Here is a 25649-nt window from a genome sequence, read left to right as displayed (position 1 = left end):
ATTTTGTTTCCTGCAATTTTACTAAATTTATCATACCTGAGTCTTTGGTTTTTCTAAATATAAGATCCTGTCATCTGCAAAGTGATACATCTTCTTCTTCTTCTTTTTTTTTTTTTTTTCCAATTTGAATGCCTTTTATTATTTTTTTTTGTCTTGACTTATTGTTCTGGCTAGGACTTCCAGTACTATGTTGAATTTGAGTGGTGAAAGTAGACATTCTTATCATGCTCCAGTTCTTCGAGGAAAAACCTTCAGTATGATGTTAGCCGAAGCTGATAATCTGATGTATGGACTCTATTATGTTGAGATATGTTCCTTCGATGCCTAGTTTGTTGAGAGTTTTTAATTGGATACTGGATTTTATAAAATGCTTTTCTGCATCTATTGAGATGATTGTATGTTGTTTATCCTTCATTCTGTTGATGTGATATATCACATTTATTGACTTGTGCATGCTAAGCCACCTTGTTTCCCTGGCATAAATCCCACTTGATTGCAGTGTATTATCTTTCTGTTATGCTGTTGAATTTGGTTTGCTAGTACTTTATGGAGGATTTTTACATCTATGTTCATTAGGGATACTGTTCTGTAGTTTTCATTTGTTTTGTTCTGTCCTTGTCTCGTTTTGCTTTTAGGGTAATGCTGGCCTCATACAATGAGTTAGAGATAATTCCCTTCTCTTCAATTTTTTGGAACAGTTTTAGGATGATCAGTATCAGTTCTTCTTTATACGTTTGGTAGAATTCAGCAGTGAATCCACCAGTTCTCAGCTTTTCACTTTTGGGAAAGTTTTTATTACTTATTTAATCTTGGTACTCAGTAATGGTCTGTTTTTTTTTTTTTTTTTAAATATTATTTCGTCTTGCTTTTACCTTGGGAAGTTGTGATTTTCAGGAATTTATGCATTTCCTCTGGGTTTTTCAGTTTGTTAGCATATAATTGTTCATGATGATCTCTGGTGATCTTTTATATTTTTGTGTTGTCAGTTGCATTGTCTCCTTTTTCATTTCTGATTTTAGTTTGGGTCTTTCTCTCTTTGTTAGTCTAACTAGTGGTTCAACAATCCTGTTTATCTGTTTGAAGAACCAACTTTTTGTTTCATTGATGCTTTAAGTATTGTTTTTTAGTCTCTATTTTGTTTAATTCTGCTCTGATCTTTTTAATTTCTTTCCTTCTGCTAATTTGAGGTTTGGTTTGTTCTTGCTTTGCTAGTTTCTTGAAGTGCATTGTTAGATTGTTTAAAAATCTTTCTACTTTTTTGATGTAAGCATTTTATGGCTATAAACTTTCTTCTTCTTCTTCTTTTTTTTTTTTTTGAGACAGAGTCTCGCTCTTTTGCCAGGCTGGAGCGCAGTGGCATGATCTCTGCTCACTGCAACCTCCACCTCACCTCCTGGGTTCAAGTGATTCTCATGCCTTGACCTGAGTAGCTGGGATAACAGGTGTGTACCACCATGCCCAGCTAATTTTTGTATTTTTAGTAGAGATGGGGTTTCACCATGTTGGTCAGGCTGGTCTTGAACTCCTGACCTCCGGTAATCTGCCTGCCTCAGCCTCCTAAAGTACCAGGATTACAGGTGTGTGCCACCTCACCCAGCCTAAACTTCCTTCTTAGTACAGCATTTGCTGTGTCCTATAGGTTTTGGTATGTTGTGTTTCCACTTTGATTTGTTTCAATAAATTTTTCGATTTACATTTTAATTTCTTTATTGACCCAGTGGTCATTCAGGAGCAAATGTTTAATTTCCATGTATTTATATAGTTTCCAAAGTTCCTCTTGTTACTGATTTTTAGTTTTATTCCATTCTACTCTGAGAAGATACTTAATATGATTTTACTTTTAAAAAATGTGTTGAGACTTATTTTGTAGCCTGACATGGTCTATCCTGGAGACTGGTCTATATACTGAGGAGAAGAACTGTATTCTGCAGTTGTTGAGTTCTTGGATAAAATGTTCTGTTAATGTCTGTTATGTTCGTTTGGTCTAATGTCCAGTTTAAATCCAATGTTCGTTTGTTGATTTTCTGTCTAGACCCTGTTTACTGTTGGGAGTGGGGGTGTTAAGGTCTCTCACTGTTATTATATGAGTCTATCTCTTTTTATCTAGTAATATTTGCTTTATGAATTTGCGTGCTATAGTGTTAGTTGCACAAATATTTAGAATTATTATTTCCTCTTGCTAGATTGATCCCTTTGCTATTAAAATTTATCATTGATCTAGTCTGTTGTTGAGGCTTTGAATGTATTTTGTATTTATTCAATGAATTCTTTATTTCCAGAATTTCTCTTTGGTTCTTTTTGGTAAATCTCTAATTTGTATCCTGAATTGTTTTTCTGATTTATTTATATATTTTTTGGACTTTTATTGTATCTCACTGAACTTATTTTGAAACAAAAATTTGAATTCTTTTTGCATGATTTTGTGAATTTATTTTTGATTAGGATCTATTGTTGAATAAACATTGCTCTCCTTTGGAGGTATTGTATTCCCTTGTTTTTTCATGTTTCCTGTGTCCTTACATTGATATCTGCACATCTAATTTTTAAAATTGGCTTTTATATGGGAGGACTTTTTCCTAAGCATGAATCTATAATGTTGGTTGGGTAGGGTACTTTGGCTTTGATTTTGGGTGAGTACAGTTGCGCAGTATCTGTATGATTTCTTTCTCTGTAAACAGTGTCAGCGGTATCTGAGATTTCCTCAGTGGCTTAGTGTGTAGTTATTCCTGGAGGCTGTGGTGTAGTTTTGCTGGAGACTGGCACACCAGGTAGGCTAGTCTTTAGTCTTCAGGTGAGGTAGCAGTGGGATAGCATGCCTATCCTGGGGACCTGGATGGCATACTCTTGCACCAGTGTTAGCAGGTCCAGGTGGGTCTATTCTTGGGACTCCAGGTGGCTTACTTGGATGCCAGTAGTGGCAACCATGGGCTGGACAGGTAGAAGGATTCTCATGCCCCTGGGAAGCTGGTGTGGGATGAGTGATGATAGTGCAGTTGTAGGACTACCCTCTGGGTCCCAAGTGGTGTGTGCTGGTGTTGGTGGTAGCTGCAATGGGCTGGGCAGACTAGTTTCCAGACCTGTAGGCAGCACATGCTCGTAGGTGCCAGCTGTGGTTGTAGTGACTTGGTGAGTGGGCTCAACTTCAGGCCCTTGGGAGGAGAGTTTAGGTGTCAATGGTGGTACACTAGGTTGGGCAATCCCCTGGTCCCTGGACTATATGCTCTTGCATGGAGGGGAGGGTGAAGCTGGGCTAGGCAGGCTGGTCCTCAGGGACCCACAGTTATGTGTACAGGTGTTGGCCATGGTAGGCAGGAATAGGGTCTAGGCCATTGGCAGAATGCCACTGGGTGGTGGTGGTGGGAGGTGATGTTGTTTTTAGTGATGGCAGCCTAGGCCAGCAGATGGTAAGTATGTGTGCCACTTCTGCCTCAGCCCCAGGTATGGTAGCCCATGACTGCTTGTCCCTAAGCCCCAGGGTAAACAGCCAGCTGTTCTCTTGCACCTCTGTCCCAGCACTGCTGGCCTCCAGGATAGTGTACCCTCTCTTGGGGGTGGGACTCTAGAATGGTGCCTTGGTCAGCCCTGGTGGCAGCCTGTGCCTTGATCATGCCTCCTATCTAGATGTGGTAGCCCACGGTTGCTTGTGCCTAAGCCCTGCAGGCAGCAGCTCAGGCTTCTCTTGCACCTCAGTTCCAGTGCTGCTGGGCTGCAAGAGTCTATTGAAGACAACATTCTTTTTTTTTTTTTTTTTTTAAGACAGAGTTTTGCTCTTGTTGCCCAGGCTGGAGTGCAATTGTGCGATCTCATCTCACTGCAATCTCCACCTCCAAAGTTTGAGTGATTCTCCTGCCTAAGCCTTGTGAGTAGCTAGGATAACAGGTGCCTGCCACCATACCCACCTAATTTCTGTATTTTTAGTAGAGACAGGTTTTTACCATGTTGGCCAGACTGGTCTCGATCTCCTGACCTCAAGTAATCTACCTGCCTCAGCCTCCCAAAGTGTTGGGGTTACAGGCGTGAGCCACTGTGCATGGCTCTGGGTCAAGGTGCTCTCCCATGACTAGGATTGCAGGAGTCCATGGTGATAATGTGATCCTCTGAGGGTCTCTCACTCACCCTTTCTATGTATTGTAGTCTCTCTTGAATCCCAGCTGATCTTGGCTGAGCAGGCTGCCTCACTTCCTTCTCCTTCTTTACCTTAGGTATTGCCTGCCACTTGTCTATTGAATTGCAGTATTCTCTTTTGGGTGACCTATTTGAGGCATAATTATCTACTCACTATTTTGTTTCTTCTTAGCAGAGGAAGCAAGTACAAAATGCCCCTAGTCAGCTCTCTTGAACTGTTACTCCTGGTAACTAATCTCAGTGTATGGCAGGATATGGAAACAAATTTTGGTCTTCCAATCTTTTTTTTTTTTTTTATTCCAGTGTTTTTTCCCTTCTGTCATGATATCATTTGTCTGTAGTAGTAAACCATAAAAAGTTTGATTCCATTTCCATCTCATCTGCCTGAACAGGAAAGTACAAAGGGTGCTTGGTATCCAAGACCAGGTTGTTATGAGCTGTGACAGGAAGTAAAAGTTATAAAAACATTATCATATTCTCTAATTAATTGACCTCTTATGAAATTGACCTCTATTCAGATATGTCTTGTGTAAAGCTGCTTCTTTGGGATTCCTCTTTATTAGTCCATTCCTTGCTGGTGTGAAGATTCCATATTACGAGGCATATATTATTGATTTGTGAAACAGACTTGCAAATCTTGCTAAAGATGTAGAATTTTATGAAGTTATTGAAAGTGATGAAGCTGAGCTGGTGGAATATGACAAATCAGGCTCAGGCAGAAATAGGCCACCTGACAATGAAGGAAGAGAGCGTTAGCAAGGAAGATGATGAGAGTATGCTTTGAGAAACAAAGAATAGGAGAGGACTTTGGGAAAAATATATTCACAAAAATGAACCTCTTTTTCTTGCAAAATCGAAAATTAAAGAACAAATGTTGGATCATGTTACATGATTATTTTTTCAGAAAAAGTGTGCCAAAAATGTCAGCAGAATTTATTGTTACTTTGTTCTATTTACCCGGACAATGTCGCAGTATAACTTAAATGTTATTAAACGTAAAACAAAATATGTCTTGGTTTCATAATTTATTTTTTAAGATGATGTTTCAATCTTTCCTTCTGCTCTTTAATACAACATTTGGTGTTATTTAAGTGGGTTTACTTAACTAGCCTTGTTCTGGTACTATTGTTCTAGAATAACCAGGATATACCTCTTCCCTTGCCTGTGACTAGAGGTAAGCTTGTCCCAGTTGCTCATTGTATTTGGAATGAGTTGGAAGAAACCATTTAGTATGACCTTATTTGTCAAAAAATTAATTTACTTTTCTAAAAAGAATGAGTTAGTATCCTTATTGTTTTATACACCAGTTTCCTGGCATACCTGCTACAAATGTGAAGAATTTTGGAAATGAGTCTGTAAGGAGTCTAGATGAGAAGTATGCTTGCACTACGTATAAGAGAAAACTTCTTGAATTAGGAGAAAACATCACAATGTTACTAGAAATTACCATAAAAAGTATTCTGAGAACATCACAGATACTTATAACCAAGAGGAGTAATATAGTTATTTGTTTAGCTATCAGAGAATTTGTTATCCATGTCCACTCCGGGCCTAGATCATGAAGCAAGTGACTCTTTTCCTTTCAATCTTTACCTGGCCCTCAGTACTGACTATCCAGACCCCGTCACAGAGGGAGGTGAGATGAGAGGACCAGAAGTTAGGATGCAGGGGGTATCTCTTCAGTGTTATGAATAAGTTCTTGAAATAGATGAAGCTAATGAAAAGATGCCTTTTCTATGAATTTATCTCTTCAGTCAGTACAGAGGCCAGTAGAGGCCTTTGAAGTTTCTTTATTGCCTAAGAGAAAAGAAGTCTGGTCACTTTGGTAAAGTCTGCCAGATAGTTGAGAACTTCCTCAGAGACAGAGCTTCAAGTCAGCGCCATAAACTGAGTGTAGATAAAGTTTCATTAAGGCTGCAAAAGTCTGAGGTTTGTGTCTTTTTTTCTGGAGATGCACCCAGGCTGGAGTGCAGTGGCCTGATCTCAACTCACTGCAGCCTCTGCCTCCTGGGTTTAAGCGATTCTTCTGCCTCAGCCTCCTGAGTAGCTGGGATTACAGGTGCATACCACCATGCCCGGCCAATTTTTGTGTTTTTTAGTAAAGACAGGGTTTTGCCATGTTGGTCAGGCTGGTCTTGAACTTCTGATTTCAGGTGATCCGCCTGCCTTGGTCTCCCAAGGTGCTGATATTACAGGCGTGAGCAACTGTGCCCAGCCATGTTTGTATCTTTATGTACTAAAAAAATCTTCTAATGGCCCAATCCTTAGCTGGTTCACAGAGGTCTTTGAGATCTTTTTCCTTCTTGGCCTTATCTCTTTATGCTGTCCAGTTTCTCTCCTGGACTTATTGAGGTCAGAGTGAAATTTCTGTTCCTTTGAAAGTTATTCTTTCTGTCACCTCTGATCCTTTGACCATGCTAGTCCTCTGCCTGAGGCACTCTGTCCTCACCTTTTTGCAGGTCTTTTATCCCCTGCTCAAGCCACTGACACTGGTTTTTCGGGGAACATTGAGGCTAATATTGTTCTTTTGGAATTTCTTTGCATTCAATTATTTTGATTGCTTTTAAAATTTTGGAAAACACAGAAACTTATAAAAACATGAAAATTTGCTATTTATACCACCCTTAGAAATAGCTACATTAATTTTTGCTGTATTTCTTTTAAATCTTTTAACAATTTTATGGTTTTATTCCTTCACTGATTTTATAGATTATTATGCACATACAAAACTTCCTTCTGCTTTTACCCAGAGTGGAACTTTTTAAACAGCTGGATCATTGAGAATATAAACGTGTCTTTTTGCCTCTCTTTTACTCTATTTCTCATGCAGTGTTATCTGGGGTATTTTAGGTAAATGTATACACACACACACACACACACACACACACACACACACACACATACACACACAGAGTCAACCCTTGGCATCCAAGGGTTCCGTGTCATCAGATTTAACCAACTGCAAATTAAAAAAGTATTGAGGAAAAACGATAAAAAACACAACAATAAAATGTTTACATAGCATTTACATCATATTAGGTATTATGAGTAATCTAAGATGATTTATAGTATATGAGAGAAAGTGTGTATGTGGATTTTGGTAGCCATGGGGATGCCAGAACTCCTGAGGATACCAAGGGATGGCTACATATACCAAAAAAGTCACGAAATTGTAGAGGTAGAATGGACTTTGAAGAAAACATTCTTCAGCTTCATTTGACAGATGTGGGAGATGAGTCAAAGTCCAAGGTCCTGAGACAAAGCCTTCCTTGACTGGTCTCTTTTGTTTTATGCCTCAGTGATTCCCTTGTTCTTTACTAATCAATGCACATTTAAAATTTGTTTTAAGTGCATGAGGGAAAGTGTCACTTTGGTCACCAGACTTGCTATTTACTGCTATTTACTACTGCTTGTGTAGCTCATTGACTTGGTTGTCAATAGGCATGCAATGAAAATGTTCCTACCTTCCCAGGAAAGAACTGGTTGTTCCTTGGCTACAGGTAACCACCAGAACCAGTTTTAAACCTGGCCAAATTGATAAATGACAGTTTCTTCTCAGTACACAAGTTTCTGAGAGCCAGGCAGTAACTGATAGTCACATTCCAGGAATTGCATTTCCACAGCTAAAAATCAACCACTTCCTAAACAGCCTTGTGAAACCTGCCCTTTCCTAAATTTTCCTCTCTGCTTTGCTTTAAGAAATGGGGTCTTCTAAGCCCCCTTTCATGTTGCTAATAAAGACATACTCGAGACTGGGTAATTTACGCAGGAAAAAAGTTTAATGGACTTACAGTTCCATGTGGCTGGGGCAGCCTCAGAATCATGGTGGAAGGCAAGGAGGAGCAAGTCACGTCTTACATGGATGGCAGCAGGCAAAGAGTGCTTGTGCAGGGAAACTCCCGTTTTTAAAACCATCAGATCTCATGAGACTTATTCACTATTATGAGAGTAGCACAGGAAAGACCTGCCCTCATGATTTAATTACCTCCTACCAGGTCCCTCCCCCAACATGTGGGAATTCAATATGGGATTTGAGTGGGGACATGGCCAAACCATATCACTCTCTTTTGCTGAAAATTAATCTTTTGTTATACATATTGATTTGTGGGCTCTTCCTTCTTTAAGCATCTCAAAGTTAACATGTTTAAAATAGTACTTTGATATTTCTCACTCAGTATGAGAGAATGCCCCAGTTTTAGGGTTCTCCATCAGCTAGTCCAAACTGCCATCATTTCTTGCTTGGACCATTGCACTAGGCTAACAGGGCTCCCTGCTTTTGATGCTTTTGATGCTTGGCTCTTTATACTCTGTTCTCAACACTGCATTTAGAAGGATCCATTCAAAATCTCAGTCAGATTATGTCAATCCTCTGCCCAGAGCCTTCCAGTGACTTCCCTGAATAAAAAGTCTAAAGGCCCTGTTCTTATTTTACACAGCCCTTAAAGCTCTGGCTTCTGCTATCTCTCTCACCTCAACCCCTATTCCTCTATCTTTGCTCACTCTGCTCCAGCCCTACTTGTTTCCTTGCTATTCTTTGCAGATTATAATATTCCCACCTCAGGGACTATGTATTTAACTACTCTGCTGTTCTGACCTACACATGCATATGGCTCAATCCCTCAAAGCATTCTTATGCTAATCTTATCAAAGAACTGTTCTCTGACTTGTCTTAAAATAGCACACCCAGTACTCAATAAATGCTTAACCTTGATTATTCTCCACCGGCCACCACCTGATACGCATTTTCACTTGTTTTTGTGATCAGAATATAAGTTCATGAGTACAAGTGCATGGGTTTGTCGTCTGCTGTACTCCTGGGCTTGTAACAGTACTTGCAGTTATCACAGGTGATGAGCATATATTAAATATTTGAAAACATTCTGAAATTTTCATTAATTGTGTAAAGAAAGACTTCTAAGAATGCCCATTTATATCCTAATTTTAGAGGCCAACATGATCCATTTGATGGGCTTCTGATTGGGTGCACATTCCACACTAGATTTCGTAAGGGACACAGAGAAAGAACAAAGACCTGTTAAGAATAGTAAAGTAAGTCAGTGAGAATTCCCTAAATAATCATTTAGGATGAATTTCTTCACATATATTCTTGTTTTTTTTTTTGTTTTTCAAGTTTTTCATTGATGTGAATTTTACTTTTGCAACTCTCCAAAAACATAGGACTCTGTCTTATGAATTTGAGGTGATATTTATTCTGAAACAGGCTTGAATTCCTCCATTTTTAAACACTGAGTCAAAGATGGCAGGTTCTTTTGGTTTATCTTACGTGTTAGTGAAAACAGTACTACAATGTGAAAAGAGCTGTGAGGCAGGAGAATCGCTGGAACCCAGGAGGCGGAGGTTGCGGTGAGCCGAGACTAAGCCATTGCACTCCAGCCTGGGTAACAAGAGCGAAACTCCATCTCAAAACAAACAAACAAACAAACAAACAAACAAACAAACAAACAAAAGAAGAGACAGAGTGTGCTACAAATGGCGGTCAGCACTGCCACCTCTGCCTTTTGCGTCGGTGCCTGGGTTCAGTTACCCCTGCTTCATTGTAACAGCACAGCTTCATGACTGATGTTTTGCTTAGAACCCTCACGTCACATGTTGGTTTCTCTTAACTGTGCAAGAAGCTGAAACCCCAACTACTCTTTCCCCTTTCAAATATTGTGTCTCCAGTGCTTTTCCTTCTCTTTATTTTCATGGCAGAACGTGGCACCTGATGCTGACAGCAGAATGGCAGGTGGTCATGGACAGGGGCAGCAGGAGCTGGTCACGCTGCCATGTATTAATAGTCCTGTGAAAACAGTGGCGTAAGTTCAGTCACAAGGGAGACAAATATTTGCCCTCTTATGAATTTGCCTCTCTGTGTGGCTGCTATATTGAGACATGGCCTCTAGAGAAATACTATCTTTGCAGACAGACAGGCTTTTCAGGGCTGCCCCCGTGCCACTCTGCTGAACGTGCCTGTTCCCATATGAAACGTATCTGTGGAGTCACTTTCTCTTCATCCATCCCTTGTATAGACCTAGGTGGAGGAGAGGGATGGCAGGAGCACTGGAAGGGAGTCTGGCACCTGGCTCTGTTACTAACTGTGCAGCTGTGTACTGAGCAGACGCTCAGCTCTTCCAGGCTGCAATTACTGAGTCAGTAAAATAAAGATGCCCATCTTTACAATCTGTCACTATTATTCACTGAAATTCTCCAGTTGCACTAAGCTGTGTGTTTCCTAGTCCTCCAGCTTTTGGCAAATGGATATATATATATATATATATATATATATATATATATATATATAGTCTTACAGAGCATGCAATTCCCCTTGAACACCAGCACTTCATCCCATGCACCCGTCCTTGCAGTGGGTTAAGGGCTGAGAGCCAAGGAAGGAACAACTGCTCTTTCAGAGGTCAGCGCAAAGAGACGAGAAGCCAGAGAACTCAGCCACCAGGAATTCTATTTACATTTACGGCAGCAGAGGCCACGTAGAAATATTAATAGCTTTGGGCTTCAGTTCCCAAATTGCAAAACAAAACAAAAATGCCATTTGGTTGGAACAGAACTTTCAACTCTGAGATTTTTCTGGAGCTCTTCATTTATGTACACTTCTTTATTAAAAAAAAAAACTCTTCCGGAATTTTTGTTCTATACTTTTTCCTGGGAGGTGGGAAGGAAACAAACTTTTTATATTTATATTAATATGAAAAGTCACTGGAAAAGTCATGAAATGTCCTCATGAAGATTGTGTATGGCTAAGAGTAAAAACACCAAGTGAACACATATTTGTAGCATGAATCATCTCTTAAAATGTCCCATGACTTTTCTTTTAAATAATGAAAAGTAATTAGCATTCAACATCACTAGGTTGCTAGCAGCTGTTGCAACCTGATCATTATTTCCTTTAAATCTTTGGGATGTAGTATCTTTGCCCTGCACTTCAGGCTACATGCTGTCTTTAGCTAACCCCATTTATATATATATATATATATATATAAAACAATATACATACATATATGTATATATACACATAGTTTTGTTTTTTTTTTTCTCTTTCTTTTTTTGCCAGAATTTCGTTTTCCTTGCCCAGGCTGGAGTGCAATGGTGTGATCCTGCTCCGGGGTTCTAGCGATTCTCCTGCTTCAGCCTCCTGAGTAGCTGGGATTACAGGCATGCGCCATCATGCCTGGCTAATTTTGTATTTTTAGTAGAGACGGAGTTTCACCATACTAGCCAGCCTGTTCTCGATCTCACGACCTCTGGTCATCTGCCCACCTCGGCCTCCCACGGTGCTGGGATTACAGGTGTGAGACACCGTGCCCAGCCAGAATAACCATATTTTTAATAAATGCCCCATAGATGATGATTTTGAATTCAAAATGTATTTCAGATTTGGTTTATTTTTCCCAATGCCGGTATGTCCGATCTGAAGTCAGGATGAACTGTAGTACACTTACTAATGTGGCCTCGGATAATTCTGCCTGGCTGGCAGTTTCAGGATTGGTTGAATCCTGACCCTAGTTTCAGAAGAAACTGGGCTTTGTTCCCTTGGCAAAAAGGGGTCACTGACAAGGTGCTTGGGCCAGAGGAGGGGCTGAGGTGTTCATGGCAACTGTGGTGGGCAGCACAGCTGCCAGGAGCCAGGAGTCTTGGTAATGGAAGAAGAGCAGTTCTCAGCGAGAGATGTTCTTTGCACGTCTTACTCAACATCTCTGCACAGAGCCAGGCCTTGCTGGGGGACTGTAATCTGTAATGAGCACTCAGGAATACAAGGCTTTGGGAGGAGCCTACCTATCAGCCTCCTTCCCATGAGGTCAGTCTTTGTAGGTGGAAGGAATGGTGAGTGGCTTGGGATGGAGTATGGGTGGAGTGGGGTGGGGAGAAGCACTTCTAATGGCAGCCACTACAGATGTTCATCTTATTCTGAGGAAGGTGGGTCTTCTTCACTCAGGTTTGAGATATGCAGGTTTGGGGGCAGAGTTAGATTTCTCAGGATCATAGAGGAGACAAAGCTGAACTGTACCCAGAGGTCAAGGATCAACATGGGACAGGCCAGGCAATAGGTGGCTTGGGTCCGCAGCTCAAGTAATTGCTGTTTGACAAGGGGCAGATCTTTCTTTTTGTTGGGTACACAACCAGGTCAGCTGTGGAGGCGGGAGATGTGGGGGAAATTACGTGGATTTCAGGCTAGAATAGCTTCCATGATATCCCTCACTTTTTCTTAGCTGAGTCTGAAATAGAAAATGCTTTGGGCTTTAGGCTTTTGCTAACATGTGCACTAAGCACCACCATGGAACTAGCTCGGTGGGCAGTGTGAGCAAGTGTCACCTGGCTGGGACCACCTTCTGTTTCCAAGTTCCGGTGCATGACAGTGCTCAGCCTCCCTTCCTCACCTCAGGAGGTCAGTCTGGGCTGCGCTGGCCACTTCTGCACCACAACATACACTGTGGTTAGAACAACCGCAGGTGACTGGCCTCATGTCACGGAGAACATCTTTGAAATTCTTTATGAGTTTCCAGTGTTGAAAAGCCACAGAAGGGTTTCGTGGGAAGCACCTTAGGCACTGGACCTTGGCCCAGCCATGAAATGAGAGGATCAGCATGGCTGGGAGGGAGTGAACAAGGGACAGTGGAAAGAGATAAGGACAGAGGTATACCGGGGAGGCCAGGCCCTGGAGGGCCTGGGAGTCATGGTACGGACGTTGGTTTTTACGCTGAACGAGATGGGGTCTGTTTGAGAGTTTGGGCCAAGGAGTGACATGAATGGACTTGTATTTGTAAAGAATCATCTTGGCAGATGTGAGAGAGCAAAGGAGGGGGCAAAGCTGGAAGCAAAGATGCCAGGTGGGAGGCTTTTGCAATGGCTCAAGCAAAAGATGATGGTGGCTTGAGCCCAGATCGGGGTGGAGGAGATAGTGAGAAGTGGCCAGGTTGTGGAGACAGATACTTTAAAGGTAGAGCAGGCAGTATTTGCTAAGGAATTGGCAAAGAGTGTGAGGGAAATAGAGGAGGCAAGGACACCACCAAGGGTTTCTGTCTGGTCACCTAGATGACTGGAAGCATCAGGCCTGAGGGGGAGTTCATCAAGTCAGTTTCAGACATCCTAACTATCACACTGAGAGTCAGGAAGCCACAGGTTCTGGTTTCAGTCTGGGCTCCGTTGCTCCAACTCCTTGGTTACAAGTATCCTCAACAACTGATGTGAAATGCACCTTGCACTGTGCACATTCTATAGCCTGTGAAGCAACATTGAGAGCTGATTGAAAGGCTTGACTACATTTACTACTAACTATAACTGGATGTGGGACAGCTGAGCAACAAAAGAGAAATTGTTCACAGTGGCCCAGCAGGTCAGGAAGGATGTGGGTGTCACCAAAGAGCACAGACTATCCCTACCCCAACTTCCTACTTCTAAGCTAACCACAGCTTCTGAGCTCATAGAGGCATGCCAGTGGAGGGATTCTGTCTGGACTGATGAGCTCTGTTAGTTTTAAATCTAAGTGAGAGGTACATAAACTGAGACCAATCCTTTAAAACACTGGTTTAAATCAGAGAATTGGTCATCAGTGCATATCTGAGTGGCTACTGGGTGCAACACCCCGTGACCACCTCTGAATTGGATTAGTGTCTGGCTTCTTTCAACAACATTGCAAAATTGCAGTTGCCCTTATTTTAAAGACCTGTGAAAGGATGCAACTAAATCATTCTTTGCTAAAGAAACATACTTTGAAAGCCTCTCAAAATTAGTGGAGCGAATACTTGTAGCATTCAATGCTGTTGAAGTGATACTTTTAAGTTAAGTCGATCTTTAGAAGTCTGATGATGGTATTTTGGATACTGGCTATATCCAACATTCAAAGCAAACATCCAGTTTTTGCTTTTGTTCCCCCTCTGAACAGACCTGTGGTAAATACCCCTTCAGTTTCTGTCATCATATGACTTCTCCAGTGACTGTGACTTCGATTTCAAAGGGTTCTGCCGAGTTTCACTGTGGAACTGTAGCGTGGTGTTGGTGTTTTGCCCGGAATTCTCCCGTCCTCACCCTTTCGGTTTTGACCCCTTCCTGTCCAGCAACACTTGCACCAACCACCCTCAGGTGCCTTGAGTCCGCCTTGCCTGCAGGCACAGAGAGCCAGTGGTAGTGTCTGGGAATGTTCCATCAGTCCCTCCTGCAGCTCTTGGCCAATGGCAACAGCTTCAGTAGTATAGAAAAGCGAGTACCCTTGCCTCAGTACGGGACAACTCTCAGGGGTAACTTAATTCCAGAGCCCCACTGTGGGATCGATTTGGGGGAGATTTTGCCTGATGCCACACCCTCGCTTGGATTTCTCCTCTTCCCCTTCCTGTTCCTCCCACTGTCTTACTGGGCTCTCCTGAGAGCATTTTCAATCATTAATTTGCACACACTTCATCTTCATCTCAGGGTCTGCTTCCGGGGAAACTAATCTAATAAAAATACTTTATCATGGTGTTTCCCAAACCGAGCACCAAACTGCCCCAGGGCTGCCGAGAACTCTCAGGAGACATCGTAAGATATTTTCAATTTTCTAAAAAAAAAACACCAAAAGCCCCCTCAGTGCTACTCAACATCCATCAGATATAGCATGAAGAACTGAAGGCAGTTTGTGATTTCAGTGTTAGGTCACCCTCCCTTCCTTTAGCTGATAGCATATCTTTCAGAAGCTGTATTTTCAGTGGTTGCGATGATAAAAAACAAAACAAAACAAAACAAAACAAGTACTTTATGAAAGTCAGGGGGAAGAGAAAACAAGAAGGGTGAAGTCTAAACTGATTCCCAGGCTTGAGAAGTTGGTTTGTGTCCACTAATACATACACCCCCATTAATAAATAAGTGTGGTTATGAACATCATCTTTTGATGTAATGTATTATTTTTTTCCAGTGGGTACCAAGTTGTTAGGAGATACATTCTTACTAAGTTGGACCTTCCTAAATTTTGGAACATTTAGCTATTTCTTTTGATCTTAGGTTACTATGAAATATGACTGGGTCAGTAAGGGTGGTGGCAAGAACCATGTAAGTTTGGGGGGCCTCTCCTCCACACTGATAAAAATGGTTTAAATGTGTTTTGAATTAAAATCGATCAAGTGTTCAAGTACCAAATACCAGTCCCCAGGGCAAAAAAACTAAGTGCTGCTCGTGTTCATTATACTCCTTCATAGCCTTGCATTTTTATGAATTGTCACACTGCACTTTTAAACATGAACATGTTCTGTTGTTTTCTTTTTTCAGGGAGTGGGTTAATCGAGCCCCATCTATTCATTTTCTGAGAGTGTTAATCTGTCTGAGGCTACTAATGAGGGATCCATGCTATCAGGTTGGTTGAAAAAGTAATTTATTTTTTTTACTTGTTATAAAGACGAAAGAAAAAAACGAGTGGGCTTTTCTTTGAAGTAGTCCATGTTTACTTTTTGTTTTCTCTCTCACAACTCAATAGCTTCCATATATGGGGAATATTGCATGTAAAGTTTGAAAAGATTGGAGAGGAGGGCTTTAATGGAGACAAAAGTTTGTATATTTCTGTTGTATTACTTATGGGATTAAGTGGATTGAACTTTTGGTCTATGGTTTGATTGTGACCTGGCATTTTAAACCATTTACTGTTCAAGGAGGTATGCACTTGGCCACATCTTCAAACATGTTCAAGGCCAAGCCGCTCCCTAGGTCAGAGTCAGCAGTGATGAGTAGCAGCCTGCTCATGTTGCTGAGAGGCAGCCAGTGGAAAGCCCCGGCCTGCAGCTTTACTATCTGCTCCAGGGTCAATCCCTTCCCAACCTGCAGCATCAAATTTGAGTTAGAGGAGAGCAAGGAGTGTCTTACTTGTCTCAGAGGAGGGTACTGAGTTCAAGAATCTTTTCCTGGCTGGGTGAGGTTCCTCAGGCCTATAATCCTAGCACACTGCAAGGCTGAGGTGGGTGGATCACCTGAGGTCAGGAGTTTGAGACCAGCCTGGCCAACATGGTGAAACCCCTGTCTCTACTAAAAATACAAAAAGCTTAGCTGGACACGGGAGTGTGCACCTGTAGTCCCAGCTACTCGGGAGGCCGAGGAAGGGCAATGGCTTAAACCTGGGAGGTGGAGGTTGTAGTGAGCCAAGATGGGGCCACTGCACTCCAGCCTGGGTGACAGAGTGAGATTCCATCTCAAAAACAAACAAAAGAATCTTTTCCTTCTTTCAGTAGTTTCAGTAGTTAATTTAATATGCTGCTGCCTCTGTTTTTTTTTTTTTTTTTTTTTTTTTTTGAGATAGAGTTTCACTTTGTTGCCCAGGATGAAATGCACTGGTGTGATCTCAGCTCACTGCAACCTCCACCTCCCGGGTTCAAGTGATTCTCCTGCCTTAGTCTCCCAAGTAGCTAGGATTACAGGAGTACACTACCATGCCCGGCTAAATTTTCTATTTTTAGTAGAGATGGGGTTTTATCATGTTGGCCAGGCTGGTCTCGAACTCCTGACCTCAGGTGATCTTCCCACTCAGCCTCCCAAAGTGCTGAGATTATAGGCAGGAGCAACTGCACCTGGCCTCTGTTTTTAGTGCATCTCTAATGTGCATAGGAATTACCTGGACATCCTGTACATGCAGATCCTGATTCAGTAGGTATAAACTGGGGCCCAAGATTCTTCATTTCTAACAAGTTTCATAGGAATGCTATTGCTACTAGTTCACGGCCCATACTTTGAGTAGCAAAGACATCGTGCTTTAGCAGTAAGGCTCTAAAGAAAAGCTTGCTTAACACATTTTTTTTTTTACATAAAAAGTATCTCTTTTTATGCCCTGTCCTCATAAGCTGCTAGGAAGCTCACACTTTTAATTTTGAACTTGATTTTATTGATGAATTCTTATTTGAGTCAGAATGTGTTTCCTTGAAGTGCCAAGTTTGGAAAAGTAACCATCTTTTCCAAACTTGGCATTTAAGAAAGCGTTTTGGTACCAACCAGGTACAGAGCCTGCTCTGATTGGACTCTTGTAAGATTCATGGGCATTACACATCCTTCCCTGAGGAGAATGGTCCTCTTCCTCATACTGTATTCTAAACTGGCCTTGTGCTATTGCAGTTTAGCTATCCACAACCCTTAGGATATGTGAACCAGGGCATCCTTGAGATGGCTTTCTGTCCTGGTTGCTCACAGTTTTCTGGGTAGGTAAGCATCCTTATTTTCCTGTGACCAACCGTACAGAACTGTGTGTTCCATACATTTCTGAGCTGCTTTTTGCAATTTTGTTGGGGTTGTGCGTAAGTAAGGATGGGCCATATGTTTCGTTTTGCCTGGATCAGTCTTGTTATGTGCTCACTGTTGCTACCTAATTATTAATAGCACTCTCTTTTATTCCCCAATACATCTCAGTTTGGATGAAAACATTGTATGCGTAATATTAATAAAGTTTTCCAGGAGGAAGGTCCAGTTAATCTGACTAGAACTAGCAAATATTTGCCCTAGAGATGTTCTGTTTGTTCAGAAAAACAGTTGATAAGGGTGTCGTACTCTGCTGATCTCCCATCTAAAGTCCTGCCTTTCTTAGTCTTGTTCTGGGTGGATTGGAACAGGGTTGATTGTATTGCCCTCTGAAGGAAAGAATTCAGAGATGACTTTGTTTATGAGATTTTGCGACCAAGACACACATTAAACAAATATTGTCCTGCTGGCCAGCCTTTCCATAGAAGGGAATTATCTCTGAGTCTGTCCTCCCTGGCACTCTCTCCACACAGACGACCACGTGCTCAGGCAGTGTTTAATATCTTGAGGTGCCAAGAATTGTTGGCTGTAGTCACAAAGCTATGCTGGGGTTTAGTACAACTTACGACTTAACGCCAGTGACTCTCAGCATGCCTTTGTCATGGGTATTTGTTCCTTTCCTCTCTTGTTCATTCAGTATTGCAGGGTCCATGGCAACTCTTCAAACCATCTTCACCTTTCTCACCCAAACCCTCTCCTGCCGCTGTTGTTCTCATCAAACTGTATCATCCTCTGTTTTACATCCCAGTGGGAGCTGTCTTATTTTCTGCTCGTTGTTTGAAATATTTGGGTTATCCTGCACCTCTACTTCCGTCATATTTCGAGAGTAATATTCCTCCTCCTGGCCAAGTCTTACCCTTCTACCTGCTGTCTTTCTATTTTCTCTTATCATAAAAATGTTCTTCTCTTGACTCAGCCATTCCTTCAAGTCTTCATCCTCCTTTCATCCTGTATTTCTGGAAAGGTCAGGCTATGTCTCTTGAATCCAGTTCCCTTGCCCCAGGACTGATGGATTGCACAACTTGCCTGTTGAATACTGGGTACAAGGTTCCCCCTGGAAACCATTTAAAGAGACCACACTGTGCCACGCTTCAGTCCTCATTCCTCGATTCAGAGGTTGCAAACACAAGGCTTGTTCAATGGATCCTGCCTGCCGCTACAGAGTTTCCATTATATGTTTAGTGAATGTTCCAGCAAGGAAAGACTGGAAGGAATGCAGAGAAGCCATTTTGAAGATAGAATTGTTTAGAGTTTTTTAGAATTAAAGGAAGGACATGTATTGAGATTTTAGTTGCAGTTGGAGTCCTAAGCAGGATAAAGATAAACATTCACCTCGATTCATTATAGCAAAGCCAGAGCACGTTGCTTATCAAAGATAAAGAGAAAACCCTAAAAGATCCTGAATGGCAATTATGTTAGAAACAATAATAAACATCGTTGGATTGAGTAGTCTTCTCTCAGGCTCACATTCTCCATGTGTTTTTAGCAGGAGACACACTTTACCATGTTTCTTCTTTGCCTGTAGCGATCCTGAGAACCTCTAGCTTTTATTCAGTATTTTTGGGTATTATTTACATGTTCTGTTCTTAATCTTGTCTTCATAAATACCCTTCCTCAAAGTTTTTTTTTTTTTTTTTTTTTTCCTTTATTGTCTTCTCCCATATCTTCCAAGCTCTTGGCTTCAACTATCTTTTTGTTGTTGTTGTTGTTTGTTCACAAGTTCATATCTTCAACCTCACACTTTCCTGTTTAAGTCCCAAGTTTCCAGAGACATGTTAGACAACCACGTCAGTGACATGGTAGCATAGTGGTTCTCAATGTATGGTCCCGGCTACTGATTACAGGTCTCTGAAACCCTTTCAGGGGTTCCACAAGATCAAAACTATCTTCAACAGGATGCTAAATGATTCTAAATGATGTTATTTGTCTTTTCACTCTCTCGCGCACACGTGCAGTGGAATTTTCCCTAAGCTATACAACCTCTCATAACTCTGGAAGCTGATGGAACATATATACTGGTGCATTCTTGTGTTTTAAAAATCTCTCACTTTTAATATCTGATGCAATAAATACAAACCGATACTCTCTTTCTTTCTTTTTTTTTTTTTGAGACGGAGTTTTGCTCTTGTTACCCAGGCTGGAGTGCAATGGCACGATCTCGGCTCACTGCAACCTCCGCCTCCTGGGTTCAAGCAATTCTCCTGCCTCAGCCTCCTGAGTAGCTGGGACTACAGGCGCACGCCACCACGCCCAGCTAATTTTTTTTTTGGTATTTTTAGTAGAGATGGGGTTTCACCATGTTGGCCAGGATGGTCTCCATCTCTTGACCTCGTGATCCACCCGCCTCGGCCTCCCAAAGTGCTGGGATTACAGGCTTGAGCCACCGTGCCTGGCCGGTTCTCAGTAATTTTTAAGAGTGTAAAGGGGTTTGAGACCAAAATTTTGAGAATAACTATTGTAGCATATTATACTCAGTAACTTTAAAATGTTCTTCCCCTCATCCTTGAACTTTTGGAATCAATTCCTGATTCTTTTAACGGCACCCTATTTTGTCAGACTGAGGGTAGAAAACTTTAGAAGCATCTATTTCCTTTATTCTCATCCGCCTACAAATGGAGTATACCAAACCTTTTAGAAGAGTGGTTACTGTTCCAAACCTAGAAAGATAGGTAAAGGCCAGTCCACAGAGGGGCATGAAAATCATAACCGAGGAATAAGCTTTGTGGAGCCACTGATGATTTTTGAACGGAGGAGTAAATGGTCATGGCAGTGATTCAGTGTTAAAGGATATGCAGGATGTTCATCTTTCATTCATTTAGTTGCCACATAGGTTTAGGATGAGAGCACCTAAACAGAAATGACAGTTTTGGCTGTAATAAAAATATACTGGCATAATGTGCTCCATTTTTAAAAACATACTTTTTACCAGTCTTGTATTATTGGCTCTGTTTTTTTAAAAAAGGAACAATTCAGAGGGTAAGCTTAGCAAGGACCTTGTTCACATTTTACAGATCGAACTGAAGTTCAGATTCACTAGGGGACTTTCTCCAGGTCATTAGGCTCAGAAATATAGAAACCAGTTTTATGACCTTCTGGCCTGTGACAGGGAAAGATGCTGAGGGCTGAAAGGGCACACAGGACGCGTTGCTGTAATCTAAGCTTGCAGTCCTATTTGCTTTTCAGAACTGTTAAGCCCCTGTGTATACATACCTTGTAGTCATGGTTTTCTTTAGTTTACACTCTCGGGTTAGTACAGTCCTGTTGGTAGAAGGAAAGGAAATGCAAAGAAGGCCGGGGCCTGTGAGCGATCTCCTGGCCTTGCTCCACCTTCCACAGGAGCGTGGAGGGAAGGTGTTCATTTCGTACCTGAAGGTTAAATTCTTGAGTACATAACGTAATGACAAAATTCTCTAAAAGGGAGTAAGCGTCTTTCTCATGCGTCTACTTTATAGCAGCACTTTTCAAACTTTATTCCACAGGAGTAATACATGTTCTGGGAGATGAACTGTGCTTTGGCAGGGATGTTTAGGAAAAGCTGCATGCTAGTTTTTCTTTTAGAGACTTACAGTGCACAGCAGTTCCAAAGAGTCCTGATAGAGAATTTGTTAAATTTGTTTTACTTAACATTCCCCAAGCTGATTGGATTATGAAACTCTTTCTTTCTTTTCTTTTTTTTTTTTTTTTTAGAATGCCTAATTCCATCCAGATCTCATGGTTTGGGAAACATTGACTTAGTCCCATATCATCAAAATTATTGAATACATTTTTTTTTTGAGGTGGAGTTTCACTCTTGTTGCCCAGGCTGGAGTTCAATGGTGCGATCTCAGCTCCCTGCAACCTCTGCCTCCCAGATTCAAGTGATTCTCCTGCCTCCCGAGTAGCTGAGATTACAGGCATGTGCCACCATGCCTGGCTAATTTTGTATTTTTTAGGAGAGACAGGGTTTTTCCGTGTGTGTCGGCCTTGTCTCAAACTCCCGACCTCAGGTGATCTGCCCGCCTCGACCTCCCAAAGTACTGGGATTACAGGTGTGAGCCACTGTGCCTGGCCTGAATAAATTTCTTGTCATGGCAAACATTTAAACATAACATTACCATGACCATTTAAACGTTATTCTCTTCTCTGATGTCTTTCTACTCCCAAGCTTCAGATGAATCTCCTTCATGTGAATGGCTCCCAGGTTTTAATCTTTTGCCCTCACCTCACTTTCCGTGACCTGTTGTACGTTTTTCACCTGGGCCTCCCATCAGCAGGGCAACATGTCCAAAAATAGAGTCTTCTCCTCTATCCTAGTCTATTCCTTTCTCTTTCCCTGTGTTAGTTAATTATGACGTTGCTCCCAGTCACGCCCACTCAAATAGACTGACGTCTTCGACCTTGCTTCTTTTCTTGCGATCTTTCTTCATATTCAGTTGATCATATAGCTTCAAATACTACCCCTTTCTCTCTATTCTTATTCTTGCTGTCACTGACCGTCAGCTGAGCTCCAGGTGATACCCTTCCAGCCTCCAGTTCATACTATGACTAGGAGCAAGTCCCCACAGCTGATTCTGGCCAGTCCCTTGCTCACACATTTTCACTGCGTATCATGGTCTGCATGAAAACGTTCAAATTCGGGCTCACATCTAAGTCCTCCCACAGTGTGAATCCACCCTGTTTTCTAACATTTTTTTCCAGTAAGGCTCTCCATGGCATTAAGGAACTGCGTCTCTCAGAGTTACAGCATGTCTTGATGTTTCGTCTGCACAATTTCTATTCACCTTTGAGCCTCCTGTTCTCTTTGCTGGAATCTCCTTTATTTTCACCTGTTCCCGATCTTCACTAAGCAAATCCATCCATCCTTCCAGGCCCCATTTAGAGACCACCACCCACGTGAGGTGTCTGTTAGTCCTCTTGGCAGGAATGAGGTGTCTCTGTTCTGGCCCCTTGTAACACTGCGTGTATAATTTACTTTTAACACTTACCTCATTCTGTCTTAAGTTCTGGTTGTATACCCATCTTATTATGCTTGCTTACAGCTCGGCAAAGGGCACCCCTGCCATCTACATGTTTATATCTCCTTCAGAGTCTAACTCGAGGTTTTTACATAGGTGGAATGAAGAAACTGTTTGTTGATTAAATATAACTGTTTTTAAATGTTATTTTAATTTGGATGTGCATGAAATATCCTACCATAAATAGAGATCATATGTACAATATTCTCACTCTTTAATTACAGCTCTTCTAGAGTGAATAGCATTGATGAGGCTTCAAATTAGTAGGTAGTCATAGAAGTATATTGAGTTCTGAATGTTCTTTTAAATTTAATTTAGATGTAAGCGTGTTCTGTATTTCCAAGTTCACTTTACGCAGTGTACGAAAACCTTGACCCAGGAGGCCGTAAGAGAAAAAGGCCCCTGTGCCTTTTCTTAGACTGCCCACCCGCTGGCTTCGTGGCAGAACTGGATTGTTCTCTCTCACCCTCGTGTACTGGATCCTGTGCATTTCCCTGAACTGAAAAGATGACTCCTGTTTATATTTCAAATAACTTCCTTGTGTACATGTGAAGTAAGGAGAGAGATGTCAATACAGATGTAATTAAGCAGGTTAAAGCCACCTGACAATGTTTGCCTATAGATAAATGACCATGTGGTAACCTAAGAGCACTTACTATCCGTAGAGCTCCAGGCTGGTCCATTTCACAATTTAATGTCCTGTATCAGGAGACATTGTCAAAAATTATCTTTGCATTGATTTAGAGCATGGGTTCAATAAGATCATTAGCCTAATAATTTTGAGAAGCTCTTTCTCTCCTAGAGCAGTGCTTCCCAAACTGTACTGTACATGTGTATGACCTGGAGATCTGGTTAAAACTGAGTGTGATGGAGCAGGTCTGGGGTGGGAACAGGATTCTGCATTTCTGATCAGTGATGCAGGTGCTGCCGGTTCATGGACCACACTAGGTAGAGACCTAGAAGAGGGTTCTTGGAGTTTGGTGATGCTATTCTCATCTAGGCTCATCAGTTATAACACAAAATGGTTTTCTTTCTGTGTCTTAGTTTTCCTCATCTGTAACATGAGAATATTGAATGAAATGGTGTCTAATGGCTCTTCTCAACTCTAACATTTTAGGATGACACAGGAGGAGGTAGGAAGAATGAATAGGCAGGCTGCAGTTCTGAGCACAGATTCATTCTCTGAATCTCAATCCAACTATCATATTTATTAATAGTTTATTTTAAAGGTAGTATGAACGACATCCCCTAAGTTTTCCATGTATGTGTATTAGAATGTAGACCTTCACAAAGTAATTATAAATATGACAACTTAGTAAAGAAATTGCTTGTGAAATATACTTCCCCCTCCACCCTCATCATTTACGTGTGTTTTGTTGCTTTTATTTTATTAGGAAATACTCCATAGCTTGGGTGGGATTGAAAATCTAGCTCAGGTAAGACTCCTTTTGTGGTGGCCAGTGCTGGCTTTTCCTTTTGTGCCATACGCTGAGCAAGAATTAAATGGGTTTGTGACAGAATATGGCTTTCCTATGTTATGCTGTCTGCCCCAGAGAGGGACAGATGGAACTGATAAGTGAGAGTGTGAGGCATGATACTCACAGGACTGGGAGGAACCCATGACATTTCGTTTTGGCTAATTGGGCTCACTTTACTCAGCCTGTTGAAATGAGGAAGTGCTATAAAAGGTCACATGTCTTTAGCTAGTAATAATAAGAAATAGGCGGCCAGGCATGGTGGCTCATGCTTGTAATCATAGCACTTTGGGAGGCTGAAGTGGGTGGATCACCTGAGGTCAGGAGTTTGAGACCAGCCTGGCCAATATGGCGAAACCCTGTCTCTGCTAAAAATATAAAAATTAGCCAGGCATGGTGGTGGGCGCCTACAATCCCAGCTGTTCAGGAGGCTGAGGCAGGAGAATCACTTGAACCTGGGGGGCTGGAGGTTGCAGTGAGCCAAGATTGTGCCACTGCACTCCAGCCTGGGTGAAAGAGCAAAACTCCATCTCAAAAAAATAAAAGGAAAAAAGAAGTAATAGGCAGTGTCTGGAAGGCTCAAGCCCTTAGCATTGTATATACAATGTGGTGGGAGGAAAGGAATTACACACACACACACACACACACACACACACACACACGCACACACACATATATTTGAGACGGTATCTTACTATGTTGCTTAGGCTGGTCCCAAAATGCTGGGCCTAAGCAATCCTCCTGCTTCAGCCTACTGAGTAGCTGGGATTACAGGTATGTGCCACTGGGCCTGGAAAGATACGAAACTGATTATAAAGGTGTTCAAAACTTTTTCACACAAGAAAAGGATTACTGTCCTCAGTAAAATACTATTAAATAGATGACAAAGGAACGATCTTGACCTTGTTTATTTTTCTGCCTTTCTAACTGCTGAGGGAGGGTAAGCAAGTGAATATATTTACTGAGCAACTCAGAGGCTTGCATTTGTTAATACCACAAAACGAAATTTCTTTCTTTTCTTTTTTTTTTTTGTTTTTGTTTTTTTGAGACAGGGTCTCACTCTGTCACCCAGGCTGGAGTGCAGTGGTATGATCTCAGCTTACTGCAACCTCTGCTTTTTGGATTCAAGCAATTCTTGTGTTTCAGCCTCCCAAGTAGCTGGGATTACAGGCATGTGCAGCCATGCCCGGATCTTTTTTTGGTATTTTTAGTAGAGACAGGGTTTCATCATCTTGGCCAGGCTGGAATAAAATGAAATTTCTGATCATGTTTTTGAGTTGGAACAGCCTAGTCTCCTAAAACCTGTAATGTGTACAGAGAGAATGATTTTCATAATAAATCTGCGGCCCTGCAAACTCATTCTGAATAATTAATGGAAGATTAAGTTTGTGGCAATTTAACATTAAATCTATTTTATTATATTCTTATTCTTAGAAAATTGATTCATGCTTATTTTTTGTTTTCAAGAACCTTTTAAAATTGACTAGAGGTTTACCTCATTTAATAACGTAATACTTCGTAAGATTATATTGCAAAGTATCTTTTTATTCATTTTAACTTCCATTATAATATTAGAAATTACATGTTTCCCTGAGCCTGTTTCTTATTATAATCAATTATCCACAGTGGGAATTATCAGACTACTCAGTACCCATTTTATTCTGATTCTTGCTAAATGCATGTATGCTGGTTAGATATATGTTCAGATATTGTAAAATATAACATCAATAAAATATATGCAATGTGTTATAAAAAATTACCCTAAGCTGGGCGTGGTGGCTCATGCCTGTAATCCCAGCAC

General features: G+C 41.4%; 1 protein-coding gene across 5 annotated transcripts in view; it reads left to right on the top strand.

Annotated features, from left to right (window-relative positions):
* Window positions 1–25649, top strand: part of NEK10 (NIMA related kinase 10) — a 237027-nt gene that overhangs the window by 33658 nt on the left and 177720 nt on the right. For all 5 annotated transcript variants that reach the window (XM_074405757.1, XM_074405756.1, XM_039480208.2 and 2 more), the window contains 2 exons: window positions 15376–15460; window positions 23768–23809. In XM_074405757.1, the coding sequence (XP_074261858.1) occupies window positions 15376–15460; window positions 23768–23809 (127 nt within the window). The remainder of the gene's footprint in view (window positions 1–15375; window positions 15461–23767; window positions 23810–25649) is intronic.

Source organism: Saimiri boliviensis, chromosome 9 (assembly GCF_048565385.1).
Source record: "Saimiri boliviensis isolate mSaiBol1 chromosome 9, mSaiBol1.pri, whole genome shotgun sequence".
Taxonomy (NCBI): domain Eukaryota; kingdom Metazoa; phylum Chordata; class Mammalia; order Primates; family Cebidae; genus Saimiri; species Saimiri boliviensis.
This window is presented reverse-complemented; position numbering and strand designations above follow the sequence as displayed.